The sequence below is a fragment of the Coenobita brevimanus genome, chromosome 83 (assembly GCF_032717465.1).
Source record: "Coenobita brevimanus isolate Jiangsu-jjx chromosome 83, ASM3271746v2, whole genome shotgun sequence".
Lineage (NCBI taxonomy): Eukaryota > Metazoa > Arthropoda > Malacostraca > Decapoda > Coenobitidae > Coenobita > Coenobita brevimanus.
In genome coordinates, this window is record NC_137036.1 from 14,962,593 (window position 1) to 14,986,189 (window position 23,597).

Sequence of the window (23,597 nt, forward strand, 5' to 3'; positions counted from 1 at the left end):
CCCCTTTAGTCTGAGGATGCCATTATTAGAATCTGTTTATGCCAATCAATTGTAATGATCTTTGGGTAGATGTCCTCATGTCACATATATTAAGAAGTAGATTTTAGATTCATTACCAAACTCTACATATATCACATTACCTACACATATACCATTTATAATACAAGATATAAAGAAAAATCAAGGAAGGGCTAACAGATAGATCAAATGACAAATATTCAAAAGTAAGAGTACTGGGTGTTACTAAAGAGCTTCAGCATTCTATATACAGTACATGTAGTGTTTCTTGACTATATCTTCAAGAATATCACAGCAGTGCATGCAAAACAATGACCAGTATATATATATACTAACTCCTGAAATATTTAGCTATTAGTCATCACAAACTTCAGATTCCAAATATCTGCATACAAGTTCTTTAAGTTTGTTGAAAAAAGGATATAAAAAAATAACAGCTTTGAATATCATTAGGTACTGTTCCAGAATTTCCAATAAATATATTATGAAACCATTTTTAAAATGTACTTCCTTCAAGTAAGTTTTAAGGAATGATGGCTGTCAGTTCAGTCTTCCACATTTTCCTCTTCCTGTGACAGCAATGTCTGACACAACTCCTCGTGAAGATTTCTTGCATAGTTGATCTGCTGGGCAGCCTAGTAATGGAAGGGAGGGAAAAGACAAACAATATATTACGCCTTGTTTTCTATTGCAATATGGGAAGACAATTTTGCACCATATATATATTTCTTTTTCACCACCCACCCACCTGCCTGCCCATATGCAGGAATGCACATGCATGAATGACCATGCCATCTAGGCACACTTTTCTACCCATTTATCAACAAACGTCCATACTCCAATTCATCTAAGAATCATTGCTGCCACCTCCCAACACTAACTGGGAATGGGAACTGAATCCTACTGGCATCATCACCACCATCATCATCATCCAGACCTCCTTTCCCATCCTGGGGCAGCACTTGCTGGAAACTCACATGGCAGACCCAACAACAAAGCCTGGATGAGAGTATGAGAGTAACAATGACCTATGCAAACTTAGATGCAAAGAATACAATGCAGAAACTTAGGCAAGTAGAGTTATTTTGCATACAACCATTCAAGGGGAAAACATTATGGTCAACTTGGCTGACAGAATTTAAGTGAACGTATTACCCAGAATGAAGGCATTACAGAGCATGTGCAGGGATAAAAGCCAAACTTCACTCACAAGACTGAGGTGAAAGGTCTATCTATTGCCAGATGCCTCAATCCTGCAAGGGGTGGCCACAAACAAATCACCTCCATGTCGCCCTGTCCCCCGCGATTTCACTGCCCGCCCCCCAGCTCACACACCCCTCTCTCATATACCTCTCCACTCCATCCCTCCATCTCATCCTCAGCCTCCCCCTCCCTCTACCTCACTCACATACACTTTCCTTGTCAGTGTCTCGTTCTCTATCCTCTCCACACAGCCAATCCACCTCAGTGTACTTCCCCTAATGTTACTGAACTATAAAAAAAAGGTGGGGGAGGGAGGTGGCTAAGCAGAAAACAGCACATGATTTTTCTTTTTTTTTCATAAACAAAGCAAAAGAAGTTCTCCCAGAGGGAAGAAATTCACGTTCAGCGTGGGAGAATCATGAAGCCATGCAAAGGGTAAAAATCAGAAGAGTTTGACAAAGAGGTGGAACTCCAGTCAGCTTTGATCATGATTTTGCACCAGAGAAAAACTGTATGGGTTTCCAGAGACGTCTGGGACATGATGAGACTTTACAGAACTCTCATGTCTGTCAAAACTATGATGAGAGTTTGATTTTACCATCACCTAATGGAATATTTGCCCCCATCACCTTAGTCAGTGGCAGGACTAAGATAAATATCCCAACCAAACTATTCTGTGGTTGTGGCAAGCAGCTTAGGCAATCTTCTTTGCTGTACTGGTGTCAACATCACCACAATAATGCAGAATAACCCCCTCAAAATTCCCAATATAAAGTTTCGGCATACATAATATTTTAACTGCAATATTTTCAGACTTTAACATACAGTACAAACATACATTTCATAAGGTAAGTATTCTATGTGTACATGGGTAAGTCTTGTGCACCTAATGGCCACTCCTTATGCTACATGTCTATGAAAATTTATGATACAAAACCTTGCTAAAACATTTTTCTACTTACTCTCTTTGCAATGTCTCGTGAGTCACACCGCACCTTCGGCCTCTTGTATGCCATGTCTGAGGGGCGGGGTAGGCTGTGAGGGTCAGACCTTTCAGCCTTGAGGGTCAGTTCAATGTAGTGACGATGATCTTCCTCAGACTCCTCTGCACGCAACACCACAGCCTTGCACTGGTATAGGTCTCTGTTTGCCAAAGTAAAACAAAAACACAAAACACATAACTCTCCTAACGATGATACAAAATGTGGTGCATTGCCTGCATTCCATCTTCCCCGATTAATGGTCTGCCGCGACACCATGCCCCTAATTCTGAAAATAGCAACCATATAACCAAATTATGGTGCCTGGTGATTTAGTGGGCAATTAAGGTGTTCCACTCAGATTGAGCTGGTGCAGGTTTATATCCAAGGTGTGGTTGGAGTTTACTGCTCATGTATTACCATTCAGGGATGATTGAGGCTGGTCACTCTCAACTTCAACGCCAGAATCAACCTGCCTAGCTCCAGGCCCCTACACTCCTCATGGGGCAACACTGAAACCTGCATTTCTATCTATCTATCTATCTACCTACCTGCATATTATGCAGGAAAAACTTTATACAACATAAATTATAATGTAAACAGTTCATTCAGAAATAGCCATCATCCTCATCACCTAATCCAGTGTTGCCCCAAAAGAAATGTAGGAGCCCAGGGCCAGGCAAGTTGGTTCTGACATTTAAGACGAGAGTGACCAGCCTCACACATCCCTGAGTGGCATTACATGAGCAATAAACTTCAATCACCCCTTGAATATAAACCCGCACAGGCCCAATCCGTTTGGCTTAATTACCCACTAAACCACCAGATGTCATAATTTGATTACCTTTAGGGTTAATGCCCAGTGTAGTAGATGGTTTTGTGGTGTACAGAAAACCATTTGGCTTGTCACTCAGTGCAGAGTCACCCGTAAACATAAGGAAGAGGAAAGAATGAAGGAAAAAAGGACAGAAGAGGAAGGAAGGAAAGGAGGAAGGAAGAGAGGAAAAGGCATTCCCCTGAGAGCAGCACTATATCGAGTGAGTGGATGGTGAGTACCCCCACCTTCCACTACAGTAGAAAGGCAAAGGTAGAAAGTTTCCTTTGTGTGTGTGTGTGTTGTCCAATGTCATGACTACATCGTGAACACACAAAACTGTCTCCTCAGCTGATTTGGAAAGAAGGCAACTGGTCTCTGCCGATTCATAACATTCTACCACGTCTGACTCATGATGGGTAAGCAACAAACATCCACTTGCTTGCATGTATATGTCTAACTATTTATCTATCTATAGATATAGATATAGACAGATGGACTAAGATTAACAGATAGATTGACAGATATATGTAATAAACTCCAATTTAATGTTTTCATGAAAAAATTTTAACAATCCTAGACCCAGCAGTGGCCAAGCACACAGAAATGAATGCAAATCTAATTACAATACCTTACTACAAAAATAAAATTCCAACAATCTGTGAACTGAATATCTGTCAGTGCTTTTCAGTGTTCAGCCCACCAGGTTTTAATAATTACAAGCTATCCTTTATTTTCATCTACAAGGTAGGTTATTTATGCTGACCTGTAGTAAACGGTGAGGACTGGTGTTGGAGGCAGAGAAGGCTCACTCTGACTGAACACTCGCACTTGTTCACTGGAGATTAACACACGCAAGTCCTCCTCTCCCTTACGCAGCACCTCAAACCCAAGGAAGCTGAGCAGAGGAAAAAGGCACATTAGCAAATTATAGTAATCAACACAAAATATAACTCACATACAATCTACTATGACCTCAGTGTAATAAAGCACCTCAAACCACAAGCAAATTACCACTCAAGTCACGAACTTACTTATCTCACTCTCAGAGAAAAATTATACAGCTCATAAACTTATATCACCCTCAAAGAACAATTATACAGCTCACACTCATCTTACTCTCACAGAAAAATTACCTCATAATCTCACTCTCAAAACACCAAATATAACTTACAACAACCCACTATGTCCTTAGCGTAAGGCAATCTCTCACACAACAGCTCACTCATTCACCTAATTCTTACAACACAGACAATCCTTCAACATACCCTGAAAAAAATCTCTGGGAAGCAGTTGGCTAAAGTGACTAGTTTTCTGCAATCCTTAACACAGCCTTCATTAGCCTTTTCACTATCATTGGGTTCTTTTAAGAGGAAAAAATTAGTCTGGTGGCACCATGAGTTAACTACACAAATATGTTGTAACAGTGAAAGGCTGGACTCATTTAAAATTACTAGTGTTCTTTCATCTTAACCTCACCCAAATTTTCAACCCTTTGCAGCTTATTTCACATACTGTAGCTCAGAGGCAGAAAACAAAGCCATGGCTCTGCAATCCTTCCACAGCACATCTGGCACAAATAGCATCATACTCTAGTGCTTGATTCTTGTTACAACTCAGCTTTCAAGATGGAGTGACTGCAAGTTTAGGTCGAGTTAAGGTGAAAAAAGAGCGTAATTTCTTTCCACATTATTATAGCTCACATTTCTGAAGGTGAATGTTGGAATGAGAGAAGCAGCTCCTGTCCAGCGGCCTGAACATGGGAGTAGCGGGGCAGCATCCCGTCCAGCCCCACCACCAGCCTTGGCAGACGGATCTTACTTGGCAACTTCTGTGATGGGCTGGGTGTGACAGGGGGAAAGTGTGATTAGTAGGGCAGAACATAGGAAAATAATTCACTTATAACAGTCAACAGTTCACTTATGTTTTGTAATAGTAAGCAACATTAGGAACTTATCTATACAAATACAATGTCATATATTGTACAGTACTTCATTCTGCCATTTCCGAGCATGCATGCACGCACGCGCACACACTCAGAGTCAGGGTGCAGTTTCAAACAGCATTTACAATTTGCAACATCATGCAATCTTACTGCCACTTTTCTCCGGTATCTAGCTTGCTGCCACTGCCACCCTTTGGTGAGGATGGAAATTCAGAAGTGAAACTCTTGTCACTGCCAGGTACAGTAATTCCTGTCTCTGGCTAGCACACAAATGTAGTCAAGCTTTTTAATATATAAATTAAAAAACCTAGTACAGTACCGAGAACAAAATAAAGAAAACACATGATGGGATTACAAGATCATCACTGTGTGCTCACTTTTTGCTGGTGTCTCGCACAGCCAGTGATGTGCTGCTGGCCAGGTCAAGGAAGCCAATGGCTGGTTTGGTCACTGTGCCCACCATTCCTTTGGCCAGCCCTGAGATGAAGCCCTGGAGGGAGAGAAAAAGAAGGTGTGAGATGAGTAAATTTAATATCAGGATCATTCATCATCATCATCATTGCTGTTGATGTCATAGGCGTCATTCAAACCTCTCTTTCCACCTAAGAAATGGGGGAGGTAAGGTCCAGAGAGCAAGAACAAAACCTGATATGGAGCAACTAATTAATTTGTCTAAATAAATGTGCCACAGTCTCATTCACTCACCATTCAAGCCCCTGGCATCCTGACTCGGCAGAAACTTGTAAGTTTCATTTTATTGTATCAATTTATTTTCAGTTACAGTCCTTGGTTCATTACACCTAACTCCTCCTCTATCTCTTGTTCATATTCATCTAAAAACACTGTTCCTCAGTTTTTCCAATTCTATTCTTTTGCACCCCAAAAAACTTTGTAATATCAATTTCACCTTTTACATTACATCACTCCATTATTTGGTTATATGGTTATTACCCAGTTCTGTAAATAGTTTCCTAGGTTACAGGAAACCATTAGGCTTGTCACTCAGTTAGACTTATTTGAAGTGATGAGAGGCATAATAAAAAGTGATAGGATGGATGGGAGAAACAGGAAGAGAAAAAGAGAGAGAGAGAAAAGGAATGATAAAAGGTGTAGGAAGAAGTACGCACCACCACATCAAATAAGTAGATAATGGTTGACACTAGCTATCAACATGATGCACCCTGTACATGCACAGTGAGTTGTACATACACAATGAGTTAATAAACAAACATTATCATTTACAAACTGTCATCAAATCAACTCTCTCATCAAGTTGTCAATACGTAACCACACAAAACCCTGTACATATTACCAGCCTATATTCCCAATTGAATATACTGCCTCACATCTTTATTTGCAGATTCACCATATCACACCTTGTTTCCTTGGACACCTTCTTACCTCTATTTTTATTTCCTTATATTCTTCATGCACACATCTCAATTACCACACAACCATACAAGCTTCCCCAGCTTTATTTGGCCTTGTTCAATCATGGGATGCATATTAGGGCTTTTTTTTTTTTCACTGATCATAAAGAGCAGAGTATTTCCAGCCATGTCCCCTTCTCTTTCTGCCACCTTCATGAAATAGGGACAACCTGAGAGTTAATCTTTCTTCACCATCCTCAGGGTGATCTGTTGAAACCAAGAGGAAATTGACAATAAATTATGAGATTTTTATTGTGCAAGTGTCTCTGCTCAGACATTAATCCTATGTAATCATCATCATCATCATCATCCGGACCTCCCTTCCCACCCTACGGCAGGGTGAGGAGTAACAATGTCCAGACAGCTCAAGTTTGCCCAATCCAATGGGCCATGCTTCCATTCATTCACTAATCAAGCCCCCAGAATCCTGGCTCTATCTATCTAGCTATCTATCTATTGCCAGATGCCTCAATCCCGTTTGGGGTGGCCACAAACAAATCGCCTCCACGTCGTCTTGTCCCCCGCCATTTCACTGCCCTGCTCCCAACTCGCCCCCCCCTCTCTCCTTTACCTCTCCACCTCATTCCTCCATCTCATCCTCGGCCTCCCCCTCCCTCTTCCCCCCTCCACCTCACTCACATACACTCTCTTCATCAGTCTTTCACCCTCCATCCTCTCCACATGGCCAAACCACCTCAGTGTGTTCTCCTAACGCTTCCTCTCACATCCACATCCACACCACAATGCTCCTTTATATCCTCATTCGTCAGCCTGTCTCTCCATGTGACTCCACAGGCTCCTCTTAAATAACTCTTTTCCACTGCTCTCACTCTTGACTTGTGTCCTTCCAACAACGTCCAAGCTTCACTTCCGTACGTTAGAGTTGGTATCACAATACTGTCATGTAGTAACTTTTTCACTTCCATACGCACTTCCCTGTTTTTTATCACTGCTTTCATTGAACCAGCAACCTTTCTTTCCTGCTGTACCCTTTCAAGCACTTCACCCTCCAAACCTCCATCCTTATTCATCACACTACCCAAGTACTTAAACGTACTCACATTTTCCAATTCCTCACCATCCAAACTCTCAATACATTCACTGACCACCTCTCTCAAAGACCATCACTTTACTCTTCCCTACATTCACCTTTAGATTCCGTTTCTTGCACACTATCCCAGACTCATCCACCAAGCCTTGCAGCTCCCCTTCGTCTTCACTCAACAACACAGTATCATCTGCAAACAAACAGTACAGGGAGTTTCCAAACACTATCCTCTCTCACCAGGGCCACTCTAACATCAACTACCCTACCTTGTACCTCTTTTATTACCCCATCCATGAACAGATTGAACAACCATGGAGACATGACACATCCCTTTTTTAACCCAACCTCCAAATAGAAAAATTTCACTTAGTTCACCATCCACACGCACTGCTCTATCTGATGCACCAAAAAACTTTCACTACATTCTGTAGATTCACATAAACGTATCCAATAGTCAATCCAAACACTGTCATGTTAAGGAGGGGTGCCAAATCATGGATGATACACTTCTTCTTACAATATTCATCCAGCCAGCTTGATCTCTTGTCAGTCCCCTAGCCTCACCGACTTCCATACCTCTCTTCCTCACACTTGTCCACCATATCTCTCCACCTTCTCCTTGGCCTACCTAGCCTCCTCCCTCCTTCAAATTTGCTCAGATATACCTTTTTCACCACTCTGTTGTTATCCATTCTCTCCACACCTCATTACATTCTCTTCGATTCTGATGTCCACAGACTTCCTCACTCCTCATCTTTCACGAATCACATTATTTCATATCCTACCCACTCTCTATACTCCTGTACATACCTCAGCAGTCCCATCTCCACTGCTCTTACTCTTGACTTTTCATTTTCATGCCACACCATAGTCTAACATCCATATGTTAAAGTTGGCACTAACACTCCTTCATGTAAGCCTCGTGCAGCTTCAACAATCAAGACTATGTTTCTTATCAAGGCCTTCATTGCACCAGCTACTTTCCTTCCTTGTGTCACTCTACTTTCCACTTCTTTTGCACATTTTCCTCTCTTTTCTATCACTGTACCCAAGTATTTGAACTCTCTCACCAATTCCAGTCTCTCTCCATTCACTGTGACATCACACTGTGGGTCACTTTCTCTCTCGATTACCATCACTTTACTCTTTTTACATTTACTCTCATGGCAAGATGCTCACAGACATCAGCAAAACTGCACTAGTCTAAAAGGTTCTTTTCCGGTGTCTGCAAGTAGCACTGCATCATCAGTATACAACAAATTTGAGATAGTCCATCCATTCCCATTCATTACCAACGCCATCCCTCTCTCCATTACTCGTGTTCTTACTTCTCTCATCATCCCATCTATATATAACTGAACAACCATGAGGACATCAAACAACCTTGTCGCACGCCCACACCGATCGTGAACCATTCACTTAAAGGCCCATTTACCCTTACACATGCCTCACTACCATCATAAAAAATCTTGACGGCACCTAGCATCTTATCACCTACATCATGCATGCGCAAAAGCTTCCACAATCCTTCTCTCTCTACTTTGCTGTATGCATTTTCCGGATCCATAAATGCCATAAACACATTACAGTCCTTCTCACAAGCCTTCCTGATTATCTGTCTCACTGCAAATATTTGATCCATGCATCCTCTGTGTAATAATACTAATAATAAACAAGAAGTAAAACTGCCTGCTTACCGGAAATCCCTCTTGAGTGGCTCCAGCATAAGTCTGTGATACAATACTAGTGAGTCCTCCATACAGGCCCAGACCCAGCCCTCTCAGCCCAGCAACCATATGATCGGCCCCGCTGGCAGAGTGTAGTGAGCGCAACCGCAGTCGGTGTTCCTCGTGTCTTGGGTCCATCGTCACCTGACCCACGGCATCAGACAATGACCCTGGGGAAGGTGCAACATAAAAGATAGTTGTAACCTTAAGAACAGTGCAAGAATATGAATTTTTTTTTATCTTTCATTTTCTACACAGGGAAATGAATCCCCCGAGCTAGACCTTGAAACATCACATGGCCTCGTCAGGTGACGGGAGAGCACCACCTCTCCCGGCAAGGCAGTTACCCAGGCGGGGCACGAACTCTCGACTCTTTGGTCTCCAGTCAGGCACTTTACCACTGAGCCACCCTGCCCCCTAAATATAAATATAATATGAAGGAACAAATATTTCTTCCTCCTCCTCATCATCATCACTGCCATCATCATCATCATCATCATCTTCATAATTCTGCTTCTCACTAACAGGCTGAACAGCGGAAAGCAAAAGAAATAAGAGCAAATACTTATAAAAGAACTGAAAACAGGAATGAGTGACAGGAAGCTACTCTTATTTAGAAAAATATACATCATATCACTGCACTATTATCTTTCTCTTACTGGTTCTAGTTCTCAAAGAAAATTCTGATAAATAAATACAGTAAATGAATGACAGAAGGGTGGTGCATTAACTGGAAATGTATAATTACTTAGAATAGCAGTACAGTAGGCTTGCCCCGTGCGCGTCATCACAGTACGCGAATCACATTGTGCGCGAGTGACCAAAAATCATAACAAAAAACCCTGAATGCGCGAGTTTACCCCACAAAACACGAGGTAGAGGCAAGAAGTGGCTTAAAAATGCGATTTTCCATCAGTACGCGACCCCCCCCCCCACACACACAACGCGCCAATAGTGACCTAGAGGCTCATGGGGAAGGTGCTCAAGAGGAGTCTACAATAAGATATTGCCAATAACAGCTTCAATAATAACGTTTTTGGCAATAACAGTAAGTTAGAATAGATACCCAGTTTCTATAATAATGATGTTTATTTCATGAATACCAAGTTGTCATGCTGCCAATACGTCCATAACAAGATGAGGAATGAAACAAACAAGCAAGAAGAGATGAAGGAAATTGCCGAAAATGTGAGCAGTAGCGAGGAGGAGAGGGAGGATCCTCCCCTCACCACCTCCCCTGACTCACCCACCGCCGTCCTCCACTGCCCCACCTGACTCACCAGCCGCCTCCCTCTCCACCTTCATAGCCCCACCTGACTCACCTGCTTCACCTGGCATACCTGCAACCCCCACCATAATGACTGTTGCTGCATTCTGGAAGAAATGTAACATTCAACAGGCTGTAAATTTCTTCGTCAAAGCCTGGAATAATACAACATTGGCAACCGTTAAACAAACGTGGTGCGGCCGGGGTGGTGGCGGGGGCACTGTAAGTGCATTGCCGTGCCTCAGAACTCTTATTGTTTAAATCCATCAGGCCTGTTGTCTACTGTTGTTAAGGTGACTGCCCATATTTTTGTCATTGCAGATATATCTGTAGTACAATGTCTGAAAAATTTGACCTTTTTTATGTCTCTAAGGGCCCAAAAATGTCCAGGTATAAGGGGGTACCGCCCATATGTAATTATTCCCATAAGATTATGTATTCCCAGTACGCAAATTCCCAGTGTGCGAGGTTGTGGACCGCCCAATCTCTCGCGCACTGTGCGAGCCTACTGTATATGAAATAAGCCAAGGGATGAAGCAGCTAAAATTGATAAAACTGCAGTTGTGATATCTGAAAATCAGATCATAAACTACAATATAAATTTATGATATCCAGGAATACTGAATGCAAATGCTGCTAAAAAGTAGACTGTAATAATGGAGCATATAAATAAAAGGGATATGAGTGAGGGAGGAGTCAGTCCTGGCAGCATGTTTCCATTAAGATGTAGTGGTACCAAGCTGGCCAGCTGACCTGAGCTACCAGCACTTTGGTGTGTTGCCTCCAATGAATCTGCACTCCTAGTGAGGGGTGGCAAGAATACTTCCCCCCTGCTTGTCATAAGAGGAGACTAAAAGGGGCCTTTTTGTCTCCAGTCATTCTCTCCTTACTGTCCTCTTCTGATCTGTCCTACCTCTCTACCATGCTTCTTGTGGCCTTTATTTTCCCTCTATTCCTACAGTGCCATAGAGCCATATTATGGCTTGTGCTAATTCTTCATTACTCCTTCCTTCCAGTGAATCCTGAAACACTCTATCCAGTGCCTTCCTTCCTACCAAAATATTCAGATGTTATCATAAATGGTGACGCTAACAACCAAACCCTTTCTATTGTCTGGGGACCCGGAGTGCCCTTCTGCGTACCCAGGGAGGTAGTGAAGAACTGGATGCTACAGTTTCTGTGTACGTATAGAAATTTGGTGTCGTAATAAACAAAGACTAATATCCATTGTTTTAAGAAGAATGCTGACCTACAAGTTCCTAAAGCAAATTCATCTATTTATCAATCCATCTATCACCAAATCCATTTATCCCTACTAGGAGCATTCGGTCCAGAGTTTGGCTACTCAGTCCCAGTCTTTATGATGAGGCTTACATATTTCATTCACCTGAGTGGTATTATGTGAGCCATAACCTTCAACCTACCCTCAGATTTTAGCCTTTGCAGACCCTGTCCAACTGTAGTGCTTTAACCCACTAGACCTCCAGGGAATTGGTAGGTGGTGGCAACCATCAACCACCCACTTGACGCAGTGCTGCCTACTTCCTTTGCCTTTATCATTCTATTTCTGTGTCTGTCCTAATCTCTTTCTACTTCTCCCTTTCCTTCCTGTCATTTTTTTATTGCTCTTCTTTCCACTTCAGGTGGCTCTACACGAGTGACAACTCTAATGGTTTCCCGTAACCAAGGAAACCATTTACAATGCTGGGTGGTAACCATATAACCAGATCAAGAGGTGAAGTGGAGCCTACTATGGCACTTCTGTTAAAGGGGTGGAAATGCAAATGCAGTATCCACCCAGGAACCAAACCTCCTGCTTTTCCCTGCACTATCAACCACATGGGAACATCCGTTCACTGCATGGGATGGCCGATGAGCAGTTGCTTGCCTGTGGTTGATGGGTCTGTTTGGCAAAGAGACTGAGGCTGATCAACAACAACAACCACAACATCAAGCATCAACTGGCTGTATAGTTACCACCAACAGAGTAAATAGTTACCTGGAATACAGGAAAGCATTTGGCTTGTCACACAGTTTCCAGTCACCGCAGAGCCCTACTTCATTGAGTGAGTGGCAGGTCGCTGCCCCCAACAAACATTTTGTAGAACATAAGAAGCGGTGCCAAGGCACAGCAATCCCATCCCCGGCAGTCATTTTAATGCTGACGTATAAACACAACAGGATATCTAGTCAAAGATGTCACATATCAAATTTGGAGTAAATCGGGTGAAAACTGACGATTTTATGCCCATTTGAAATTTAAGGCCCGACCCACCTGACACTGACCCCCCTACCGCTAACTTGCGGGTGACCCCCCTGATGTAATGAGGCATGTTATAGGATGCAGATTTGAAAGATGCACCTTGACCCCTCCTGATGTAATGAGGCGTGTTATAGGATATAGATTTGAAAGATGCACCTTTAGGTTTTGGTTTTATGTTGATATGACATATTTGAAAGGAGTTATGGTGAAAAAAGGATTTTTTTCCCGTCACCGTTTTTTTGCATTTTGGGGGCTTACAGCCTGGGCCTTGGCCCAATTTGGCCCAAAATTTAATCAGGTGATCAGAAGGTTATAGCCCATCATCCTCGTAATTTTGGTCAAAATTGCACCAGTAGTTTTCGTGTAAAGTTGTTCAAAAAAAAAAAAAAAAAAAAAAAAAAATAGAGAGAGAGAGAGAGAGAAACATAAAAAACAAACAAATGAACAAACAGACAGACAAACCGAGTGAAAACAATACCTGTCCCCAAGCCTCTCCGAGGTGGGGACGGGTAATAAGATAAAGGATAGACAGCGGGTTCTTTGCTATCTCTGCAACTGAAAGTCAAACGAGTTTAAAAACTATATTCTAATGGTAAAATAATCATAAAGTTTTTAACCCTGTGCCAGAAAAACTAAAAAATGAAGAAAAAACAAGTGAGCATGAGTGAGCACCAGTGCAACTGATCAAAGTAAACAAAGGTAAAAACAATAAATTAACTGAATACGAAAGATAAATAAACGAACAAAAAGTGGGGGAGCATCGTGGATCAAGCTGCAATAAGCCACTGCAATATCACTCAGCAATAAAGCATCAACAATCGCAACACACTGGCACGCTTCATTGATGACCCTGCACAAAATCAAAGCACAAAGCTGCTGTACTTCATAACTGGGACAAGGCTATATATTTTTTTAAAGGAATTTGTGGCAGCATATGATTGGATGATGGAAGGATAAATATATAAGACTCAGATATTAAAATCACAACATTGGAGATGCATTTACAATAATATATATATATATATATATGACTTATGGCAGAAATTAGCTCAGTCAAGGAACTCATGAAGAAGGTTGGGGGAGGCCTTTGTTCAGTGGTGGACTTGCAGTGGTTGATGAAGAAGATGATGATTATACATGACATTAAAATCACAGTGGATGACATGCATTTACATTACTGCAGCATTTACAGGAGACTCAAATATTCAATTATGTACAATCACAGTCCCCAGGCTATACTTGCATGGGCTACCAGGCTTCTTTGCCACCTCTTCCTTCCCATGTTTACCTCATAAAGAAAAGGGTCAGCATAATGATGATGCATGTTGCTACTCTCTTCAATATGTTGTGTCATCTCATACAACAAATCAATATTGAAATAGCTCAGACAACAGCACAGTGCAGCACTGATATTCAATATGAAAAATATACAGATTAGGAAAAGGTGCTAGGGAGCCCCTTGGGCCGGTCAGAAAACAGTAGCTAGATAAATGAGGAACTGGTTTATAAGAGTATATTAACCAAGTATAACAGAGTACCGTGCCTCTTTAGTAACTGTGTCTTTTATATTTCATTGCTGTTATTGCCACATCATCTGTTAAGCTACAGGAGATCTCTCACTGTGACAAGATTAAAATACTGTATTATTTATCTCCATCACAACCAAGCTTTTTTTTTTTTTTCTTTCTTTTTTTTTTTTTTGCCAAACAATGTAAATTATGTCAGCTTGGTCATGGTATGTCCTTCAGTATGACGATGTCTGTTATATTTTGATATTTGTTGCTGTTGTGGCCCCTATAGAGTCCACCATCCACCTTTGAAAGGATATGGAGTGAACTGAAGGGTATTTGTTTAATCAAGCAGCAGTGCCACCTGATTACATTGGTGCCACCACATGAGGGCATCCCTCATCAGCATCATATTTTGTTTGTGCTACCACTATACAAATTTATTTAGTTTCAGGAAAACCTTTGATGGTAGTGGGGTAACATACATTCTCTTAACTTTTTCAAAATAATGACATTTTCCTAAACCAAACTTAACTCCTTAGCGGTGGCAGAACCAAATAAGACACAGCATAATAGTGAGGAGACTAAAATCATGGTGCAGAGTCAAAATGTCTTCTGACATAAACATCTACTGTTCTGTACCTAAACCAGTTACATCACTGACATACATTTTAACTCATTCACTACAAGGAATCTCCCTCACCTAAATCAAATAATGTGACAAAAGCAAAAATAAAACAACTACATATATCTCAACTACTGAAATGGCTGAGCAGTCTAACATCCTCATTGGCAAATCAAATATTGTACTGTATACCTATACTGTTTACCTTTATTGCAAACCTATACTACATGTTATATACTATAGTTGTTTTAACAGAACCTATAGTGATCCCTTAACACTGCAGTTTCTAGGATTGCACGCTGTAATATATGACAGGTACCTTATCTTACCCTGACTGTGTACCATTCAGTAAATTCATCTGGATTACGATTATCTTCAGTAAACTGAATAAATCATTTAAAAAATAAATTATAACTTGGCCCTGCTGTCCCCAAAATAAAATAATGTCAGCATATGTATCATCAGAAGCAAAACTGAAAAACACACACACACACACACACACAAAAAAAAAAAATGAAAATAAATACACAATATCACAGCATAAAAATCAGAGAGAGGATAATAAACAGAAGAATACAAAGCATCCTAAATCATACCCAGTAACACTAATGGTTTGGGAAGAATTGAGGTACAGGAAAGAGAAAGCACAAAAACTTTATCTATCAACAGAGTACCAAAAGAAACGGGTCATCCAATCATTCATCCATCATTCGGACCTCGGAAATCCTGGCATCTTCTCACAGGTAAAACAACCACAGGTACATTTTTGCATGAGCTTCTTTTTAGATTAAGTTCACTATACTCTATTTACTTTAACTTGGCTGAGACTTTTTACCTTTTCCAGCTTATTTCATGTAACTTAGTGGTACAAAATGATAATGCTACGACTCCACATCTTTTCCACAACACTTCTTCATATCAAGCATCATATTCTTGTGCTAATCTATTGCTACAACTCAGCATTTACGATGGACAGATGAGAATTGTTGGCCAAGTTAAGAGTATAAAGAGTATAATGTATCTGATAGACAACTATTCTGCTGACTACCAAATTAATAGAGGAGTGCAACACTTACCATGTGCATCACCATACATATTAATCATTTTTTATCCATTCCTTTGCTTCAACTTCCATATCACTCCCTCACACTTTCATTTACCATATCCAGTCATCTTACTGGCCTTTCCCACCTCCTGCCATCTTCAAACTCACTTGCAAACCCCCTTTTCATCACATCTCTCCACATGACCATAACATCTAAGAATGCACTCTACCACCTTCAAATCAATCAACTTACTCCTCATATTTCAAGAACCTGTGTATCTATTCTATCCTGACCATTTACATTACTTAACGGTCTCATTTACACAGCTCTTACTCTTGGCTTCTCAGACTCATGGTATACCTAGTCACAGGCATAAATTAACATGGCCACTGATGTTCCTGCATGCATACACTTGTAGCCTCCACATTCAGTCCTCTGTTTCATATTAAAACCTTCATAGCACCATTTATTTTTCTTTTTTAAGCCACTCTTCTGACCCAGTTTTAAAAAACATTTATCAAAATTTCCTATCATATTGACGTCCACTCAGTTACAAAAATGTCCCTAAACTCCTCTGTTATCCCCTCAAAGAAGGAAGAGGGACAACAGGAGAAAGACAACTTCAGCCTGCAGTCCACTGGGTTCATATTCAGATCAGCCTGCAACTATGACAACACTGACATTTTTTACACAGAGAATTAAAATTTTTCCACCAATTCAAGTTTTTCTCTATTCACCTGCACCATATAGTCAAGCACAAGTCACCTGCTCTCTCTACAATCATTTTACTATTACTGACAGTACACTTACTTTCACACATTATTCATATTCACCAAACTCAAATCAGCCTACAAAAATTCCATTCACTACTGATATTCAACACACCATCATCTATTTACATAATATTTAATGTACTCCATCCTCAATCATTCCATTAAACACTCATAAACACTGATACTAAAGCACACACACACACACAAATCCTTGCATCTACTCTATTCATTACTGAGAGAGAGAGAGAGAGAGAGGAAAGAGGGGGGGGGGACAGGGAAGAGGAAAAACAGGAAGGAGAGGGGAAGTAAAGAAAGAGAAGAAGCATGAAAGAGAAGAGAAGGGAAAAGATGAGATGAGAAAAGAGGACATGAAAGGAGAGGCAATGGTAAAGAAAGACAACAAATGAGAGAAGAAATGAGAAGATAGAAGGGAAGGGAATGGAAGGAAAGAGAAGAAGAAAAGAGAAGAGAGGAAAACAAGAGAAAAAAAGGGAAGGAAAGGGAAGAGAATAAAAGAGGAGAGGAGAGGGACAGAGGAAAGCAGAGAAGGGGAGGGGAGGGGAGGAAGAGATTGAGAAGAGGAAAAAAAAAGGCAGGCCAAACCATAGCCAAATAATAACAAAACAGCAATGGGCACACAAGGCTGTGTTGGCGACGGGTGCTGCTCAGCTTACCCGTCACCTTGGCAGTGGAGTTGGCCATTCCGTGCGTCACGTTCCACACCAGCCCCCCCACTGACCCCTCGTGCACCAGCTCACTCACGCCCTCGCTCACGTCGGCCAACAGGCCCGACGGGTTACCTAGGAAGTCCGTTGAGCCGAGGATCTTCATTGCCTGCGACTTCAGCTCCTGTGGAAAAAAAGAGCATGGTTGTTTTAATCCTTTTATTACAAGGACATGTTTTTTAAATTTAAATCTAGCCAAGTATCTTCACTACCTAGGATACCAATTCCTGATGAAATAAGAGACAAAGTTAGTTTAATCCTTCTAACTAAAATGACATCTTTTAAAATCCAGCTCTTAAAACCACCCAAGGATAGTCTTTTTAAATTTAATTAAACTTAAGCTCCTGCAGAAGACAAGGAAATGGCTACCAGGGGCAGATCCAAGAAAATTTCTGAAGATGTTGCCCATATCATCTGCCAGAGTAATGAGGGTCTGGCATCCACTTTCTCCCAGCCAACTAAGTAACATTTGTCAATCAAGTGTGGTTTGCATGACATCTATATGGGAGAAGCATACATGATAACCAGTGAAAGGCGCAGTCTGTGTATGCAATGTTCTGTACCGTATAATAATCTTCAGTGTGATAAAGTAGGGATGTTGCCAGGCAGCATGGGCAACACCCCTGGATCCACCCATGACTGTTTTAACCCCTTTCACTATGATGACATCTTTTAAGTTACGTTCAGTTGTGTATCTTCATTGTCTACGAGGATAACAAAGTAATTAAAAACAAAATCTTTACTGGAAAATTCATTAGTAATTCTCTGTTACTATTATTTTTTTAAAGTTGTTTTCCTATTATGTCCTTAATAAATTATGAAAAATGCCTATAAAAATTTCACAGCTGCCTTTAAAGCTGATTCATCAATTTCCCCTTATTTACAGTAACAGTTGTATGGAAAAAGTCATGATGTTCTGGAACATATCACCAATCACAATACAAAGCACTCTTCTTGGCTCAATGGATACAGTTGCTAGTTTGATCCAATTTCCAGTGGCTAACAACTGTATGGAAAAAGTTGTGATATTCAAAAACACATCCATAACTTATAATGAAGGTAACCAGCATCAATGGAGTCACACCCACCTCCCTCAGTGATGCAAGTGATCCTTTAATTGGGCGGGTTGGCAAATCAGTTCTGTTATAGGCAATGCAACTTAAATTTTTCTGTCACTGAGTGTTGAAGGAAGGAAGGGAGGAGGGAGGGAGGGAGGGAATAAATGGGCTTGTAGTGTAGCATAGCAACCAACACACTCACCTCCCTGTAGTGCTTGGTGATACAGTCCAGGAGGAACGTTGATGTCTCAAACGGATGACACCGAACAAACGGCTCTAAGTTGACATTGGCATTCTCAAACCTAACCAAGGTCAGCCCCATCTTGCGCTTGATGCTCTTGAGTTCCGCGCTGAGGTTTTTGGACGTCAGAACGCTTAGACGCACTTGGTTCAGGTTCAGCTCCAGCGTGGTGAAGTAATATCTATGGGACAACGGTTAGTCAAGTATCAGTTAGTCTGAGTACAAACATAAACCTTATAAATCAGTTTTCCACACTGTATGTGTCAGCCTTCTTTCCACCTGATGTTGCTTTTCAAACTGAACACCTCCGGCACCATAGTAGAATAGATAGATTATAATATTCCTTCTTATTTTATACTTACTACTGTAAAATCCTAAAAAAAAGGGGAGGGAGGAGGGAGGGAGGTAAAACATAGGTGTTATGAATCCCTCCAGTATAAGAGTATCATCACTTTCATAATCATCGTTGTCATCATCATTGTCATACTCCCTTTTTTCCCATCTACAGGTGGGGTGGGATAGGTTTTTCTATCATGCAAAATGCTTCCATGGGCATAGGTTGGTCTCCTACCCTTCAATGTTCTGGATTTTGATAGTTCACCCTTGGGCCTGTATATAGGTTCCAAAGGGGTGATATGGGATTAACTGTTACCTTTGATGTCCTTGAGCTGAAGTGGTGACATGCAAGGCAAGTGTGTTAGTAGCAAGAATACAACAGGCTCTCCTTCTTCATGGCTTCGGTAATTGTGACTTTAGTTTTTCATGGGTTAGTAAACCATCTTAACACACACTCTAAGGTGCATTTTGGTATGAATGATTTAACTATCTGTATTATTTAATCATTTTAAAATACACTTTAAACAGGCAGATTCAAATGTATGATATTTTGAGCCACTGCACAGGATTTTTGGCAATCAAATAGTAAACCTACTATTGTTAGGGCCATTTTGAGGGAGTGGCAAATTATTAATGAACTACTCCACAAACAGGGGTATATGTTCCTTAACCCTGATGAATATGGAGCATCAGCAGACCAAACTGTACTGCATAAGTTATACACTGCACAAGTTATATCCTGCTGGTTCAATGGTGACAAGAGTGTTCAAATGCCCAATGGAGGGAAGATGGAGAAGTGGAAGGAGCAAGGGAAAAAATAAAAAAGTTGCCAAATAGCTTCAACATATCACCTCCACCACCACGACCACTATAAGAAATGTAATGAATATTTTGTGACAGAAAAAGAGAATGAGGTTAGAACTATAATATGTGTAAAGAATATTTTGAGACAAAAAGAGAATGAGGTAACTAAGAGGAGAATGTGGAGGAAAGAGGGAAACATGGGCTGGTGAAAAGAAGACGATGATGAGAGATGGAGGTAGAGGGGCTGTGTTACCTGGTGGCGTTGGCTGAGGTAGCAGCAGCCAGCATGCGCTGAGTGTCATACTGGTGTTCGTCGGCAGTAAGCAGAGCTGGTTCAGGACGATCACACCCGGCCATCAGCAGCAGACGGAACACCAGCATCTCCTCTAATGTCATGGTTAGATTCTTCAGGCATAACTGTAGAGTCTGGTGAACAGGGGAGTGGAAAGAGTTAAAACACAAATATGCAGAGATAATGGACAGGCATTAACATCAATTCACTACATCATTATCGCATAACTGTAACGCCTGGTTGACAGGAGGATGGATCATTTCACTGAGCATGCTCAATGAAATGATCCACACGCTCATTTACATATAATTCAAGCAGTCTAAATCCTGGTTCCACCTTCAGGGATAAATGTAAAACTAGAAAGCACTCAGAGGGAGCCTATTTCTGCCAATGCCATTGCCATTAAAAAGGATCTGAATCCATGGAGATATTGTGTGGAATCCATAGGATCCAGATCCACCCACAAATTTAATCAATTGTTCCTTTACCCAAGGCCCACCCATCCACAAACTTTTATTGAAATTCATTGAGAACTTTTAGAGATGTAGTGCAGGGTACAAAGGATCCAGATCAGGATCTGCCATAAAATTTACTCAATTCTTTCTTGGCCCATGTACCACCTTTAAACAAAATTTCACTGAAATTCACTGAGAACTTCTGGATATTGTGCGGCATACATAGGATCTGGATCCACCCAAAAAATGTAGGAATTCTTTCTTGGCCCATGGCTCACTCTTCCACAAAATTTCATTGAAATTCATTGAGAATTTTTGGAGATATCATGTCGACAAACAAATAGACAAACCTAGGTGAATACATAACTTCCTCCGACTTCGTTGGTGGGAGTAAAATATATCTGTATCTATATATATATCTATTTATAATGGGTTGTTATGGAGTACCAGGAGAAAATGACAGTGGGAAGAGACTAAAGGATATGTGTCAAGAGAGGAGGTTGTACATTTGTAACTCGTATTTCAAACACAAAGATGCACATAAATATACATGGTATAGAGGGAACGGGGATTGTATTGAAAGAAGCCTGATTGATTACGTGCTCGTAGAAAGGTTGATGATGGGAATGGTTCCTGATACGAGGGCCGTGAGAGGACGATGTGGAGGTCTGTCAGATCATATGATTGTGGTATGCAAGATCAAGCTGAGAGGAGTGAGGTGGATCAGGAGAGAGAGGAGCAGTCATGGAGAAAGACTGAAAGTTGAGAAGCTGAGGATCAAAGAAATGGCAGATGAATACAGGACCAAAGTCGAGGAGGAGTTAGGACCAGTGAATCAGAATGAATGGATTTGGACAGCCTGTGGAATGCACATAGGGATTGCTTAGTTAGGAATGCTAAAGCGGTGTGTGGTGTGGCAAGAGTAACAACAAAGAAGAAAGGTACAGCATGGTGGGATGAGTAGGTAAAGAAAGCGGTGGAGGAAAAGAAGAAGTGGTTAAAGTGGTTACAGAACAGGGGTTCAATTGAAATAAGAACTGAATATGTTGCGAGCAAGAAGCACGTAAAGAGGCTAGTGAAGAGGAAAAAGGAGGAGGTAAATGAGGATCTAGGAAGAAAAATGAATGTGAACTACTCTGAAAATAGAAAGTTATTCTGGAAAGAGGTGCAGAAATGTAGAAGTGAAAGTGGAAAGAATTGTGATAGTGTGAAGGATGTAGGTGGTAGATTATTAACAAATGGAGATGAAGTAGGACCAGATGGAAAGAATATTTTGAAAGCCTGATGAATGGGAGTAGAGAGAGCAGAGTGACTGTAAACATGATTGGTTTTGGGGGTGTGCAGAGAAGGAATGCAGTGCCAGAAGATGTGACACTCGCAAAGGTGAAGAGCACTGTGATGCATCTGAAAAATGGGAAAGCAGCTGGGGTTGATGACGTGTATGCAGAGATGTTTAAGTGTAGTGAAGAGAGTGGAATGAAGTGCTTGTTGGAGATATGTAAGAAGGCATGGATGAGTGACTCTGTGCCTGCAGAGTGGAAAAAGGCAGTGATTGTACCCCTGTATACAAAAATAAAGGTGAGCGAAGTGAGTGCAAGAATTATCATGGCATAAGTTTACTGAGTGTGGTATTGAAGGTATATGGAAGAATTATTAGAGAGAAAGTAAGAGAGATATCAGAATTCCTAGTGAGTGATGAACAGGGTGGATTTAAGAGTGGCAGGGGATGTGTAGACCAAATATTTGCAGTGAGACAGATAGTAGAGAGGGCTTGTGAGAAGGACCATAAGTTGTTTATGGCATTCATGGATCTGGAAAAAGCATATGACAAAGTGGACAGAGAAGGATTGTGGAAAGAATTGCACATGTATGGTGTAGAAGGTAAGCTGCTAGGTGCCGTCAAGAGTTTATATGATGGTAGTGAATCATGTGTAAGGGTTAATAGACATCTAAGTGAATGGTTCACGATCAGTGTGGGCGTGCAATAAGGTTGTGTGATGTCCCCGTGGTTGTTCAATTTATACATGGATGGGGTGATAAGAGAAGTAAAAACACGAGTAATGGAGAGTGGGATGGCACTGGTAATGAATGGTGATGGATGGAATATCTCAAATTTGTTGTATGCTGATGATGCAGTACTGCTGGCAAGTACCGGACAAGAACTTGGTAGGGTAGTGCAGAGTTTTGCTGATGTCTCTAAGTGTTGTGCCTTGAGAGTAAATGTAGAAAAGAGTAAAGTGATGGTTACTGAGAGAGAAGGTGACTCCCAGTGCGATGTAACAGCGAATGGAGAGAGACTGGAAATGGTGAGTGAGTTCAAATATCTGGGTAAAGTGATAGAAAAGAGAGGAAAATGTGCAAAAAAAAAGTTGAAAGTAGAGTGACACAAGGAAGAAAAGTAGCTGGTGCAATGAAGGCCTTGATAAGAAACAGAGGCTTGAGTGCTGCAGCTGCATGAGGCTTACATGAAGGAGTGTTAGTGCCAACTTTAACATATGGATGTGAGACTATGGTGTGGCATGAAAATGAAAAGTCAAGAGTGACAGCAGTGGAGATGGGACTGCTGAGGAATGTATGTGGAGTACAGAGGGTGGATAGGATACGAAATAATGTGATTCGTGAAAGATGTGGAGTGAGGAAGTCAGTGGACACCAGAATCGAAGAGAGTGTACTGAGATGGTATGGTCATGTGGAGAGAATGGATAACAATAGAGTGGTGAAAAAGGTATATCTGAGCAAAATCGAAGGAGGGAGGAGGCGAGGTAGGCCAAGGAGAAGGTGGTGAGATATGATGGATGAATGTGTGAGGAAAAGAGATTTGGATGTTGATGAGGCTAGGGAACTGACAGGAGATCGAGCTGGCTGGATAAATGTTGTAAGGAGAAGTGCATGATCAGGGATTTTGGCACCCCATTTTAACATGGCAGCATCTGGATTGACTCTACCGGATATGATTATGTGAAGCTACAGAACGTGGTGAATGTTTTTGGCGTATCCTATAGAGCCAGGATTCCTGGGGCTTGAATGATGAGTGAATGG

At 41.2% G+C, this 23,597-nt stretch overlaps 1 protein-coding gene across 1 annotated transcript in view; it reads right to left on the reverse strand.

Moving 5' to 3' along the window:
* Positions 1 to 525: 525 nt before the first annotated feature.
* Positions 526 to 23,597, reverse strand: part of Vps13D (vacuolar protein sorting 13D) — a 187,957-nt gene continuing 164,885 nt past the window's right edge. Inside the window, exons 72-80 of the mRNA XM_080280204.1 lie at positions 20,065 to 20,237; positions 18,633 to 18,852; positions 17,322 to 17,496; positions 9,136 to 9,335; positions 5,338 to 5,450; positions 4,719 to 4,856; positions 3,782 to 3,913; positions 2,184 to 2,364; positions 526 to 653 (exon numbers count right to left, since the gene is read on the reverse strand). Of these exons, the coding sequence (XP_080136330.1) occupies positions 564 to 653; positions 2,184 to 2,364; positions 3,782 to 3,913; positions 4,719 to 4,856; positions 5,338 to 5,450; positions 9,136 to 9,335; positions 17,322 to 17,496; positions 18,633 to 18,852; positions 20,065 to 20,237 (1,422 nt within the window). The 3' untranslated portion in view covers positions 526 to 563. The remainder of the gene's footprint in view (positions 654 to 2,183; positions 2,365 to 3,781; positions 3,914 to 4,718; positions 4,857 to 5,337; positions 5,451 to 9,135; positions 9,336 to 17,321; positions 17,497 to 18,632; positions 18,853 to 20,064; positions 20,238 to 23,597) is intronic.